Source organism: Haemaphysalis longicornis, unplaced genomic scaffold (assembly GCF_048455015.1).
Source record: "Haemaphysalis longicornis isolate Haplotype H1 unplaced genomic scaffold, Haemaphysalis longicornis Haplotype H1 scaffold_4, whole genome shotgun sequence".
Lineage (NCBI taxonomy): Eukaryota > Metazoa > Arthropoda > Arachnida > Ixodida > Ixodidae > Haemaphysalis > Haemaphysalis longicornis.
This window is the reverse complement of record NW_027526361.1, coordinates 95,352,012-95,366,966: the sequence shown is the minus strand read 5'-3', so window position 1 is coordinate 95,366,966 and position 14,955 is coordinate 95,352,012. Positions and strand designations below refer to the sequence as shown.

General features: G+C 47.7%; 2 protein-coding genes across 2 annotated transcripts in view; both read right to left on the bottom strand.

The window, feature by feature from the left end:
• The window catches only part of LOC144179850 (uncharacterized), a 34,144-nt gene that overhangs the window by 11,632 nt on the left and 7,557 nt on the right, over positions 1–14,955 (bottom strand). Inside the window, exons 3-4 of the mRNA XM_077708278.1 lie at positions 7,876–8,182; positions 7,331–7,346 (exon numbers count right to left, since the gene is read on the bottom strand). Of these exons, the coding sequence (XP_077564404.1) occupies positions 7,331–7,346; positions 7,876–8,182 (323 nt within the window). The remainder of the gene's footprint in view (positions 1–7,330; positions 7,347–7,875; positions 8,183–14,955) is intronic.
• On the bottom strand, positions 314–7,871 carry LOC144179110 (uncharacterized). The gene has a single exon (XM_077707338.1). It carries the CDS (start codon positions 2,479–2,481, stop codon positions 2,020–2,022), a length of 462 nt encoding a protein of 153 aa, XP_077563464.1. The 5' UTR covers positions 2,482–7,871; the 3' UTR covers positions 314–2,019.

Below are 14,955 nucleotides of genomic sequence, written 5' to 3'. Positions count from 1 at the left end.
ATTCCTGGCTGCGGCGGCCGCTTTTCTGATGGAGGCAAAAAGCAAAAATGGGCATGTGTTCAAGATTTCGACGCACGTTAAAAGATCCCCAGGGGGTCAGAATTAATCCAGAGCCCTCCACTACGGTGCACCTCATCGCCTGTGTTGCATTGGCACATTAAACCCTACAACCAATCAATCAAAGCCATCTCGGAGCTGAGGAGTAAGCTAGGAACAGTCACGACGAACCATATTGCTATGGCTGAAAAACCAAACCTTACGACGTTCACTGCACCGGCAGCCTGTTTTCCTGGCACAACTGGTCGGCTGAATGCTGCTGCAGTGAATATCATGAACCTATTTGTACTTAGGCAGACAGTGCTGGGGCCTACCAACAAAAATTGTGCCCTAAATTTTCATTTAACAGAGCCAGATAAAGTTTCGTTCACGGCAGTCATACCAGGAATCAGCAATCATGAAGCTGCTGTCTACCCAATGAACTGAAGGTGCAAACGTAAATTAATTTGAGCAAAATAAATTACGAAAAGTGATGTAAACTCCGTGTTCTACTTGTGGCTGCACTGTTAATTAAGTTTACTCCATGCAATCAAATATTTGGCTGTATAGCAAACGTATGGTGTCTCAATTCATACATACTGGGCAGCAGAAGAGAACGCTGAACACGGCGGCCTCACCAACTGCTACGACAACCTACTAATTTGCAGCATATTAAGGTGCTATGCCAACCTCTAAAATTTTGACTTTTTTCTTGCTTGTTATTATATTGGCTCTTCAGTGCGACAGAATTAGTTAGCACGAGAGATCAAAAATCATGCATTGTCACTGCCAAGATTGCACACAACATGGCTAACAATACCACTCAAAAAAAAAAAAGAAATCTCACAGGATACTTGGAACTTTTTGAGAATATACTGACATACAAGACACACTCCAATGCCAACTGGGCACGTTAGTTTGCTTCTGACAAGGAAACAAACCCTAGGGAGCAGTGTGGGGGGAACATGACTATATGGATATATAAATGACTATCTGGATATATAAATCCAGTGTTTGGTATCCACAATGAAAATGTCATGACCCCTTGCCTCCTCGGGATTTTTACTATAGTTTGCTCTCATTCAAAAAACCTCATCAGGTAGTTCATGTCAAATTGTGCCTGTTGTGTTCCCTCCCTCTCTTAATGTTTCTATACTCGAGTACATCTTAAGAATGGCAACGGAAGTTGCCGCTGTGCCTCATCACCGCAGCTGGATGTTATTCCACACGGCGCAAGTAGTGCGTTACTCGGAATATTTTGAACATAACATGAGGCATTTCTGTGATTTGTTGCACTTAATATGCTTATAAATTTCTGCAGCGATGACGAACACACTACGTGAGAAAAGACAGACAATATCACACATTCATAGCAATCTCTTTTCAAAACGTGCGTGCCCAGTTGACATCCACGTCCGTCGCTTAGGCAGAGTGATACAGTACACGAGCTATTGCCATTCTTAACTTGTTCCGAAAGGTATCTGTACAAAGACCACACAAAACAAGTACTAGACGTCAACTGCCGTTTACTGACAGAAAACACCATCCCGGTGAGAAATTACACGAGTGACAGAAGCATGAGCTTATATGTGTATGATTCGTGACCCATCACAGATTCCACCTTGTTGCTCGTGCCTTTCTGCAGAGCTGTAAGAATGGCTTCAAGTAGGCACGTAGCGCTAATGGGCCAGCCCCCTTCACGAGATGCCGCCGTCTGCCACAGTTCCCACCCACAATCACACTTCCCGCACTAGCACGGAGCAATAGTCACTTGGCTGGTGAGGCGACGATGTGGTGAAAAACGTGGAAATCCTTGCTCAGAGCCAGGGGTCATTGTAGGACGGAACGGGCTCTCTCCCTGGGCTCCCCACCACTTGGCGTGCTGCACAACTCTTCTCTATAACGATCCGCAAAAAGAAAGCTCACTTCCCTTCGATCTCGTCGGAGCGAGTGTTTGGGCCCATCTCATCCCCTCCAGCTGCACTACTGGCAGGTGTTGTGCTCCTCTTCGTGCATCGTTTGCTGATTGCGGCTTGCGAAGGTTTCGGGGCAGAGGTGGCAGTGGAAGGGCGTCTTGCACAGGTGGCTGCGCACGTGGTTGACCAGGTGGCACTGCTGGGTGAATGCCTTGGGGCACAGGTGGCAAGGGTAGGGGCGCTTGCCCGTGTGCGTGCGCAGGTGGACGTCCAGGTGGTCCTTCCGCATGAAGGCCTTGCCACAGTGGCTGCACTGGAAGGGACGCTCGCCCGTGTGCGTGCGCCAGTGCCTCTTCAGATCGACCAGTTTCATTGCCTTGAAGCTGCACTGCTCACAGTGCAGCAGCTGACGGCTCGGCTGGTGGCCATGCTGATCCCTGTGGCCACCCATGGAGAGAGATGAGGAGGAGCCTGCAACAGGGAGGGGGGAGCAACACTGAGAGCCTTTCCTTTGCAAATGCGGTAGCATTGGTGGAAGGGGAAAGAACCGGCACGAAAGGGGAGAGGGTGTCTCTGTTGGTGCGAGGCGAGACGCTCTGCCCAGGCCTGACGGTGCATTGGCGTTGCCTGGGAATGCAGATGAGCCAACGTCTTTCTTGCTGGCTCGGCAGTCTTTTACCCGGGAGGATTTGAAAATTTCAGAATCGCAGTTTGGTCAAGGACGACACATCTAGCGCTTGAATGAACTCTCTTCCGATATCGCTCTTACTGCTAAAAGCTGCAAAGTTCATGGCTACTTAAAAATTCTACACTTTCTTGCCATACCACTTCTTCCAAAAATGCATCCCTCACCAAGCAGACGCTCAGTTCAACAGGCTCTTTATAACCAAGCTCGCGTAACGTCGCCTCATTGAGCTGTTCCTGCCTCCACCTCTGTGGCCTTCTATTATTTATTTACTTATTCATATTACTACAATCGCCCAGGGGGCATTGTTGTAGGAGATAACATAGAACAGTGTGTTCAGTCCAGAAATGGAATGGTGAATCTCGCAAAGCGTACAGACACCCCGTCAAACAACAACACTAATGACAAAAAAACTGTTCAGAAAACTCGGGGGAAAAAGTGTTTGATGTAACTGAGGCCACCATGGCTGCTCTACTAGTTCCACTGTACCGAGAATCTCTGCAGTGTTCACGAAGTTCGGTTTAGATAACACGTTCAGTCATCTGGTTATCTGGATGATAGTGAGTAGCACTGCTTCTCACCTTCAAAGTATGCGGTAAAATGAAGTTAAAACATTCATTTTTGCACCATGATCACTGTTACAATTTCATTATTGACACCAAATTTTTAAACCTGAAAAATCAATATGGCGTTCATTCAGTTAAGGTTGACTGCAATTTTCAAACATACCACAAGCAGTAGGGAACTCAGCCTGCTGTCGTAACCAAAGAAATCCGACCCGCCATCGCATCCAAAAGCGGCCCGCATGAAGTTGTCACCAAACACAACCTCGCATATCGATATGGTGATATTTTACGTTCGTGTGGCTCCTAGCAATGAGGAATAAATACAGGCACACATTCTTAAAAAGAGCACACGCCTTCTTTCACGCATGGCTGAGCAGCAGTCCGAGGACATAATTTCCCTGCAAAAGAGACAACTGTCAACAGCGCACAATCCTCCCAGTGAAGAAAGTGTCGTGTCTTTGTCGTCGGAAGAATACAGGAGAAGCTACATGAGAAACTCGGAAGAGAATGCATGTGCCTGGTGTCGTTTTTGAACCAGCCCAATCCACAGTAAACTCCAATGTGTGGTTTTTTTCCAGTTTTGTGTGCACATCCCTGCATGTCAGACAGGGTAGCTTAGCAAGCCCCAAGCATGACTGCGCGCACTTCCATAAACCAAAATAGTGCAAAACTAGGTTTACCGGAAAAAATGCGACAAATTGTTTGAATATTAGAAGAAGCTGTATTAAACCACAAATTTATATCTTCAAGAGTGCTCACTTCAGGACCTGTACATTTCCCCATGATGCAACGGCGCAGCTCGGATGTTTTTGGAGAAGCGAGCTTGCTGAAGTTCAGGTAACGCAGAGAAAACATAGCATGAAGATATGGAGGTGGAAACGAAAGATTTGGGGATCTTTTAAAGGGGCCATACAGACAAAATGCGTTTTGTTTTCGATACTTGCCTCATCAGAATAACACTGACCACTTTTAATGCAAACTTCGCTAAAATGGCGTGCATAATGAGGAACACAGAGAATAGCCATGTGACTTAGCAGTTACTTTTCCACACTGAACTTGTGTCGTACATTGGGCATCTCGTTGCAATTGGCCGAGGCCGACAAACTCCAACACAAATTAACCCTTTCCCTGTCAGGTGTTTCTGGCCATGACGCACCCCCAGTGTCGGCTTGGTTTGCAAAATACGAGGGAAGGAACGTGGTGATTTATTTGACTATGATAGCGTCCGGAACGTAACGTGTTGAAAGGAAAGAGCGTGGGTGAGAAATCTCCTTTCTTCCAGGTATTTTCAGTTTGCCGTGCACGCTTCCAGGACAACCCCACCGTTCCAACATCAGAATCTGACACTGCGGAACTCGCACCCCTTCCTCGGATGAGAAACTCTCAGAATGCGAATCCGAGCTCGGCTCGTATTCGGATTGGAATCCGAAAGTAACCGCCCGCATGGAGGGAGCACTTTCAGCAGCCCACACAACGCTCAGGAATGAGCGAGCGAAAGCCGTGATTTAGTCATGTTTCGGTATATTAGAGAGGCAATGGTGCGCTGGGCTAACCGCTAATCCGGCGCGCCATAGCAGATGCGGGAATAGAATAATAATAATAAAAAAAAACTTGTGCTACCCGTTGTGCCACCCATTGCGAATGGCACAACGACCCTTGCACCCGTAATCGCACGCGTGCCGCATGGTCACTCACCCCGACAGAGTACAGCACTCGGAGCGACCAAGCCCCTCCAGCAATGAAGGGCGGGCGTAGTCCCTCCATACTCTTCAGTATACAGGTGTAGACAGCTAGTGAGTGAAAATACGAGCTACTAGAAAGATTCGACAGATAACGCGAACAGTCCAGGCGCGCCCGGCAAATTTTCGAACGCACAATGGAGAACGTACCGGTACGTCAGTGACAGCGAAAGGGTTAAAGAGTTATTGTAAGCTTGCAGAATGAGCCATTTATGCTTAAACTGAGAGCACATCTTTTTATAGCAGTAAAGATGGTGGACTAAACAAAGGAAGTTACCAATGAACATGTACACAGGAGCACTAGTGCGAACGGCGCACACTGTGCCGGCCGATGCTGCGCAGCCGTTGGGCACGTTGGGCTTGTCTCTCGCAACACTAGCCAACTGGAATAAGCGACAATAAGTGAGCGCGTCTGTCGAGCATACCCAATGCTGCATGAACCGATTACTGTCAACCGTAACGATAAGCCGGGTGCAACGCTGGTCAGAAAGTGCCTCGTACTGCAGTTTCATTATTTTCTGACACCGATCTAGGCCCAACTGTTTAAACAATCACGTGCAACTTTACCACAAAAAATGAAGGAAGCTCAGAGTAACGCGTAAGACTTGAAGGTAGCGAAGCTGTATGCAATCTTCACGATGGTTAAGTCTGGGATTGCAGCCAATTTGATTCTTCGCTGTTGCCGCAATGACCTTTACTTTATCATGGTTGCTAAATGTGGGAGCTTGCTTCATTTTTTTTTTTTGAAGTGATAAACACTGGACATCACCATGGGGGGGCGTTCACTCCTGTCTCTCTCTCGTTTCGAGCCAGTATTGCCACGATAATGGCAAATGCCGGAGCTTTTTTTTTTTTTTTTGGCCAATCTTGGCCAATTTTCCAAGAGGGTATGCTTGGCTTGGAAACGTGCACCAATGACGCGGGGTGGTCACCGTGAGGTACGCACACATGAGCGCTCCGCATTTTCTTGCTTTTTTTTTTACTTTCCAGGCAATCGCTGCAATGTTGGACAATCTCCCTAAGTGAGCATGCTTGGCTTGACAAACATGCGCAGAGGACGCTGGGCAGTTTTCGCGAGGCACGCACACACGGGCGCTGGGCATTTTCTTGGTTTTGTTAACTGCCGGGCGGTTACTGCGAGACCAGCGCTCACGCGCGCTTGGCAATTTCTTGGTATTTTTAACTGCAGACATGAAAAATTACGATCTGCCAAAGAGCTTCGCTCTTAAAATATCAAAGTCGGTTTTATCTAACAAAAAAAGACGGTTGAAACGCAACACTTTTTCTGCACGAAATTAAGCCAGCGGGTGCTTGTGTTTTGTTTGAATTAGATTTATTTGGAAGTTTGTGTAGGTAAGGGTAGGAGTAGATGCTTACAAAATCCAAACTGCTTCAGCCGTGGAGGCGTGGCGGGTACAGATAAACGTCGTCTTTACAACGTTAAGGGCCCTAGGTTTGATTTTGACCACAGTAGGCGTTTTTCTTTTTTGTTTCGGCATCATCTTCTGTGCCTTTCCATCGTGTAAAGTTGGCTTTCCTGCAGTAGGTATTAATTACGACACCACCATCAGACAAAGAAAGCTTCCCTTTAACCCTTTCACTGTCGGGTGTTTCTGGCCGTGACACACCCCCAGTGCCGGCTGGGTTTCCGGAATATGAGGGGAGGGGAACGTTAGTGATTTATTTGACCATGATAGCAACCGGAACGTAACGCGTCAAAAGGAAATAGTGTGGGTAAGAAACCACCTTTCTTCCAGATATTTTCAGTTTGCCGTGCACACGCTTCCGGGACAGCGACCCCACCGTTTCAACATCAGAAGCCGACGCTGTGGAACTCGCACCCCTTCCTCGGATGAGAAACTCTCCAAATGCAAGCTGTGTTCAGATCGCAATCGAAGAACCATTGCTCCTGTCCGCAGTCGAAGGCCCCGTGCGGTCAGTTATCTGAAAGCAACTGAGCGCATGGAGGGAGCACTTTCAACAGCCCGCACAATGCACAGAAATGAGTCAGAGAAAGCCACGATTGAGTTATGTTAGGAGTTATGGCACGCTGGGCTAACCTGACTAAGGTGGCTAGAACCCAGCGTGCTGTAGCAGATGCGGGAACAGAATAAAAAAACCTAGAAACCTGTTGCAGATGGCACAACAACCCTTGCACCCGTAATCGCACGTGTGCTGCATGGTCATTCATCCCAACAGAGTACAGCACGCGGAGCGACCAAGCCCCCCAGCAACGAAGGGTGGGCGCAGTCGCTCCAAACTTTTCAATATACCGTCACAGAGAGCTAGCGAGTGAAAATACAGAAAGATTCGACAGATGGCGAGAACAGTCCAGGTGCGCCCGCTTTGCGCTATGACGCCAATTTTTGAATGCACAATGGTACGTACCGGCACGTCAGTAACACTGCGGAGGGGAAATGCGAAAACATACCGGTACGTCAGTGACATCGAAAGGGTGAAAAAAAAAAACGAGTTCAGTCTTCTGGCGGCATCATCGCACTATCTAGGCAAGCGAAAGGTACCGGGGTAACAAAAAAACATTTTGTGCCGTTAACGGCAGCCTTAGTCAACATACTAACTTCAGTTTTAGGTGCCTGCCCTGAATACGTCATTGCCAATGTCATGAAACACACGATGCAGTGGGAGAATTGAAATTGTGGCTTAAATTAGGTAGCTCCTCAGTGAACAAAGCATTGTTGGCTGCCAGACAAGGATTGATGGCAATATAAAATGCCAAATCTTTTGTATAAAAACGAAGTTGTATTTATCTTCATGGCCCTTCTAAACAGGAATTGGGGGGGGGGGGGGGGTTCAACTGAGCTGGGCCCCTCCCCTGCTGCACTACTGGTGGTGGCAGTGCACTTGATCCTCGTGCATCCTCTGTAGGAGACAGCGTCCGAAGACTGCGCCAGAAGAGTCACCGGAATCAACACTTGGCCGAGTGTCTGCGCACATGGCTGGCCAGCGTGGTCTTCTGGGCGAATGCCGCGGGGCACAGGTGGCAGCGGAAGGGCCGCTCTCCCGTGTGGATGCGCAGGTGGTCAAACAGGTGGCCCTTCTGCGTGAAGGCCTTGCCGCACTGGCTGCACTGGTGGGGGCGCTCGCCCGTGTGGACACGCTGGTGCCTCTTCAGGTGGCTCGGGCGCGATGTCGTGAAGCCGCACTGCTGGCAGCGCAGCAGCAGGTGACTTGGCGGGGCACCGCGCTTCCGCCTGCGGCGAACCAGTGAGGGGGAAGGGCCTGCAACGGGGAGAAGAGAAAGCGCAAACTGGAACCTTTGCACTAAACAAACGTGGGGGCCAAGTGTGCCAGCAGCAAAGTTTCAAAGATGATAGTCTTTCTTGGGCTACATAAATGCAAAAATATTGGTCTGTCTCTCTGTCTGTCCCGCAATGCAGCCTTGTGGCCAAAAGATGAAACCATTCGCCAAAAAGAAGTATGCCGTGGCAGAACCGTTCCACGACTGAATCTGCTGGCCGAATTCATGCATGTCCTCATTATTTATCCCAATGGAAGCTTCAGGCAGGTTTGAGGCAAAATAACCAACAGGTCTTAAAAATAAACCGTTGGTTGGTTTTATGATATCAACAGAAAAAAAGCAACCTATTAAAAGCCAAAGAGAGACTTGGCATGAGCGAGGTAAAAGCAAGCACAAAACGAACAGAGCTCATGTTCACGCTTTTCTGGGCAGAGAAAGAAACAACAGATAAAGAAGAGGATGCACGCTCTCCCAACAGATCGGTGCAAGCAGTTCAAAGGCGGGAAATTGGAATTGCATTGAACAGACCTCTGTTCAACTCATCACAAGAGCGGTGGGAATACCATGAGGAATGGGAGTGGAAAAGGAGTTGCGTGGTAGGGGAAAAAGACTACTCGTCTTTTGACGACGTTTGCAGTGAAGCAAGCAGATACAGGGTCAATTTGTTGGAGCCTACCACAAAAAAGTGTGTGCTCGATTTGCCTTTAAGAAATGAACCAAAGTTCTGTCCACGGCTGTAATGTCGAGAATCAGTGTGCACAAAGCTGATGTCTGTCCAAATAACTTAAACGGACACTGAAGCAAACTGATACAGGACCCATTGTTGGTTGCATTATGAACTGTCTTCCACGTTATTAAATGATTGTTTTGCGAACACTGTGGTCAAAATTTATTTTTAGCAGGGGGCAGAACAGAAAACCCTGTGCACCGACCATCACGGCAAGCCGACCGACTACCACAGTGATGACATACTATAGTTGCAATCTCCCTTCCTGCTTTGTCAGCCTTCAAAACTTTACTGTTTCTTTTTTTTTTCCCATTACTGTGGACATTTAATACGAAAGCATTAGTCAACTAGGTTGGTGAAAAATGTGGTGTCGCTGAGGAGAAAAGAGATAGCACACAACATGGCTCATGGACAGTTCGCACAAGCAGGAAAGGTCGACATTTCAAAGAATACAAAACCGGGTGAAATTGGCACCATATTTCACACAAAAGCCCCGGCAAACAAAGTAGAGCATTGTAGTCGAAAAGAAAATTGTAACCTCTCATCAATCAAAACTGTAACCTCTGAAATGCGAGACAAGCAGGCATCCCCAACACCACAGTGGCTCAATGGCTCTGGCTGACGACACGTGCACACAGTGGATGCGTTGTGTCCTTTGACTTGAAAACACACAGTAGGGACATGTACCTAGGCCAGAATTTATAGTTCAAGCATGCTGACTATGCAGCTAGCAATCAAGCGAGTGACAATGCGTGTTTCTGCAAAATGCCCGCTTTGCTCGGTGTGGAACTACAGTGCAATCATGCAGCATCTGCTGAAACCTGCAATCAAAGAGTGCTGTCCCTACAGACACTGGCAAGAAGTATGTATAAGGAAAAAGAGATGGTGCAAAAGGGCGAAATGATAAACATGCTCGGCAATGGCACATTCAAGTAAAGTGGAGAGACGAGCTAGTTGGTGAACATCTACGAAGTGAAACTTAGGCGCAAACTGAGACAGGGACGAGAAGGGGAAACGACACCAGCGCTTTCTCTTCCCCGTTTCCCTTCTCGTCCCTATCTCAGTTTGCGCTCAAGTTTCACAAACATTATAAGGTGTCCTCATAATTTTGTGTTTGCTCGCTATGTCCTCATAATTTAGCCCTGACGGCCTGCCAGTATGTCGCCATGGTCAATATCAGCAAATCGACGGGCTGGGGAGGGGAAGGGAAGGGGGGGGGGGGCAAAAAAAAAGACAGCCCTTTTGACCTAGCCTTGCTCATTGAAAATGCATGTCAAACAACCATAAAGGTTTAAAACCTAGCTTATAAATTTAAAGATACAATTTTTACAACACACTTGATAAAGCGTCATACCAACAAAGAATTTTCATTGACATATGGCATTGTTCATACACCACCGAAGTGCTTTGCCTAAACATTTCCAGTTAGCAACAGCTGAGCACATCAGCCATCTGAAAGGTGACGACCAAAGCATCATCAGGTGGCAAATAAAGGGAATTAAACAAGGATGAGCCACAACAGGAAAAAATACAGCAGTCTGTAACAAATGAGTGTAAACTGAAGCAGTGATGAAGGTGGCAGCAATGATATGCGCAGCAGTTAACCTCGCAGCCAGAATGTTCCTAGAACGGTCACTTGTGATGCAACAACTACATTCCAAGCACAGCCGGAAACTTCATTGTTAGCAGGCAATATGGTTAAGCTCAGTCACTTGGTTGGACTAGAGGTGACCGCGAGGAGGAGACGATTCGATTGCTCCGTCGTGAATAATGAACTTGAAGATCACGGCCGTGTCACAATGCAGTCGGTGGGCATCTTCAGCACGATCTTTTCGTCCCAGCAGATCAGGAGTTCGCTGGCGAGACTGATGCCTGCAAATATGAAGCACGACTTGACAAGCCGCTTCAGTTTTGCGAAGTCGCAAAGCATATTCTACAAGCAGCTTAGCTGGCCAGGCCTGCTTTCACGACACCTCGATATTCTTTCTGCTTTTGACAATTACAGCAAGCAGCCCTGTATGGGATGTGCGTTTTGTGTTTGTCTTTGGGGGCTTGACGGTCAACAGAGACCATTGTCGCTTTCTCGGGCTTCTAGATCGCAAAAGGCGCTGGAGAGATCGCCAGTAATAGGGTGTAATAACTGCGCGACCATAGCAGTGCATTGGCTAACTGCGCTCATCAGTTCACTAGCGCGTTACCGAATGACCCGAACGGTCGGCACATACAGCGCCGGGAGCGAAAGCAACTTAATTCGTACGCGTCTACAACTCACTCAAACCGATCTCCATTATCCTCGTTGTTTTCTCGTTCGCAGTAAGCCAATGGAGCACAGAATGCCGCGGCGGCCAGGTTTGACACGCCGTTATTTTCACAAAGCGCATGCATCTTCGGCGCTGCGCTGCGCAAACCAGCGACTTTTCATTTCAACGGTACTCGACCAGCAAACCCCGCACACAAAAAAAGAAATCAGGAGCGAGTTGCTACTATATATTAGTGTGAAACTTCACGAGTTGTCAAATGGTCAAAACTAATCATAAAAGACATGGGCGCCGCCATAGTTGATGTCATCGTGATACGACTTTCCAAACCAAAAAGGCTCCAGTGCGTTTTAGTGGCACAGAGAGCGCTACGAACCAAAAAGGCTAACTCCTTAATAAAAATGCGATACGCTTTTTTATAATGCCACGATCGTACGAACACGTAATAGTAATTCCGAACAAATGCATCAGTATAAAATTCTATGCGTGAGCCATAGCATGTCGGCCAGTACCAAAGCCAAAACCCATTATCCCGCCCATGGAGGAAGAAAAAGTTAGGAGACGGCGCCGCCGGAGAAACGTGAAAGTAAAATCGAAGTCGGCCCAGGCGTCACTGCACCACGTGACCCCACCGCACCGCCTCTGTATGGGCCGCCGCGCTCTTCAATTTCGTCTGCTCGAAACTGCTCTGCGGCCCGTTGTCGCGAAGCCTGGTATATGTTGGTTTTTTGGTTTTTTTTCCCACGGCTTTTGTCTTCCGCACGTACGCGGCACTCCTGCCCGCACACGGGCATGAGATCGCCGAGCAGACAAATGCAGGAAGGACGGTGAACAGCTACCGCCGACGAAACACGAGAGATGCCCCGGAGTCGGAGACCGCCGCCGCCGCCGGCCCACCCGACCTTGGAGGGCCGACTGCGGCGGCTTGAGAAAGGGAAACGGCGGAGGGAGCGGCTTCAACGGACCTGGGCTTGCGAAGGCTAGCTGCGTGACGTCATGCCGTCTCCTAACTTTTTTTTCCTCCATGATCCCGCCAAACTCAACGCCTCTAAAAGTTCCATTCATCTCGTTTATATTGAGAGACCGGTATTTACACTAACACTAGTCTGTAGAACAACAACATTGAACCAGCCTGGCACTGCAAACGTAATCCGTGTTTATGATTTCCGACCAACAAGCCGCAGGGCCATTAGAATCTGAATTAGTGCATGCTATCATACGCGCCCTCAACTGCACTGGTCACGTCTATTTTAACCTACTCCAGTAATTTCCTCACAGAAAAGCTCAGAAAATCTCCCTCAACAAATTTTCCCATCCACCAGATTATCTCATACTGACCTCTCTCATCTTTTGGTATTGACCAAGTACCGCGACACAAATTAAGGGTCCGTGCACAGGAAATCCGCGTGGACACGCCGTAGCACTTTAAATGCCACCTTTCCTTGAACGGGTTCTCACGGAAGTAACACGTAGTTGAGAGGCAGGGCCTCAGCCCTGCATCTCAACTGCTGCAAGAAAGCCAAAAAATGTTACCAAGATGTCACCCCTGCAAGATTTCTATCACACCCGTACGTTATGGGAAGATCTTTGTTAACAAGTACATGCCTATTCAGAGCCTATATTCCTGGCTCTTTTCGAAAGTGGTTCTTCCCTCGTCTACCACAAAGATTCCCATACCGTGAACTTTGTACCGAAGCTGAACTCGCCATCCAGTTTGGAACTGCTAGAGTTTCACCCAGTACCGAGCCTCCACCCTAGCCAAGGTGCAACCATCTGACATACGCAAAACTAGTCACTCTTCATCGAACAAAAAACCGTACATTTCGTTGGACTTCGTTCTATCAGGAGTGGTCTCATACTAGCAGTGTAAATGAGATCGACCGTGTCCCCATGCTTCACAACAAGATCGAACAGTCAAAAGTTTAGCCAAACATTAACGACCTCAAATCTGTGTTGTGCGTGCCTTACAGCAATTCAGCTAGGTCTGGTGAGGCATGTCCGAATGTTGCCTCAAGTCTTGTTTAGAGAGGAAAAAAAGTTTTTTTAAAGGGTAGGCAATGCTTCTGGTGCATGATGAAAGTACACTGAGCCCAAGACTGCCGCCGAAGGATTGCTTGCACTATATATGTTCCGGTACACCAGCATCAAGCATGTGCAGCCCGATCAAGAGCAATGAACGCACCCTTGGACCTTAAAGGAAGTCCAAACCCGCATGACGAAACAAGCCAGGAAGGTGCAGCTGGCGGCAATGCCTGCTGCTATTTAAGAGGAATATTCGAGGGTGGCAGCCAGCAAACATTTGTGACCTAAGAGCGTTGCAAGCACCTTCACGTCGAATGCATTGGGTTCATACATATCGCTCAAACGTCACCTAACTGAGAGGCATTAGTCTGCCAAGCTTTGACTGAGAAGCCAATTTTCTGATATGGAAGTTTTTAATTTTCAAAACCACGGAAATACCGCACATCTCCCCAAAATATTGAGGAGCCAGCAGCGGTTTTGTCCTTTATCGTGACAAGCCAGAGATCAGGAAAAGACATTGCTGATGAGCTGCTTCACCCTTATGTGATCATCTCCTGGACGCACAAGCGTCCCTATTGCATTGCACCAGATATGGATAATGACTGGGCCAATTGGCGAGGTCTGACAAAAACCATTTGACGCGACTACAAAAACAAGCCTTTGGCATACAATGGTCTGCGTTTTGAGGGTCAGTGTAACAAAACATTACCAGATCCTTCAATCTCTCCTGGATGTTGAAAACATAAGATCTATACATCTACCGAGCAGAGCTACTTCACAGATCGCAATGGTACGCAACATTGTGAAAAACATCTCCTTCCAGCATGGAAGATACTAAGTGGCGCTACATAGAAAACCGAGATTGAGGTTTCAGGCAACAGGGAGGTAGCAATAATAATTGGTTTCAGAAACTTTTTTACCTGTAGGCAAAAAAAGAGGCTGCAGAGGCTCTTGGCAGTTCAAGCGCAGGTGATCTTAACATTAGTAGGTGAGACGCTTGACATGGGTTGCGGCTGGCAACATACTGAAGAAGTCAATAGTATAGCCAGTAAGTCGCAGATTTTCGAGCCTGCTAGTGGCTAGAGCCCACTCTAAAGTTCTGCATGGAGCCAAGACAGGCATGAAGGCACAGCTCAGAGAGTAAGTACTAAATTTATTGAGCAACTTAGTTGGTAAAGCAGGTGGTATAGGGTACTCCTGCACAAATAGTTCAGAGTCAAGCCCCGAGAAGTTCTTGCTGCTGACAAAGCTTGCAAGCGACCATTTAATGTCAACAAACGCCTTTGAGGTTGAAGAGTTGACTCCGTTGAGCTTCTCCTGATTCGTACTATCACCAAAAATGATCTATTCTCTTTACGTACATGCAGCACATCACAAGCTCTCCACCTGGAGTTAGTCTCTTCAGTGACATCAGAAGCCTTCTTGCTGACCTTTTGGCAACATAAATGTTGCCCGGAGAGGTTAATTTCCCCCAGGTTTTGTACTCAGTCAATGCCTGAACATTTACGAAAGCCTTGGTCGGCTTGAAGGTAGTATATGGGCTGCCCTCCAACCAAGGAATCGCCGTGCACTGAAGTAACGTTGGGATCAGCTGGAAATTCGTCTTTAATGTCTCGTGGTCAGTGGCTGGTGGGTGTGTCTGGTCAGAGCTATTAAGTGAACACTCAAAAAGGTATTGGGAAGAGCCAAGCTTGTGTTTGAAGAACTGGCTACGGTGCTTATCGAGGTAGAAACCGTTGTAAGCTCC

What these genes read in the sequence shown, in the direction of transcription:
- LOC144179110 (XM_077707338.1), bottom strand. Translation starts at nt 2,481, where the DNA reads ATGCTACCGCATTTGCAAAGGAAAGGCTCTCAGTGTTGCTCCCCCCTC.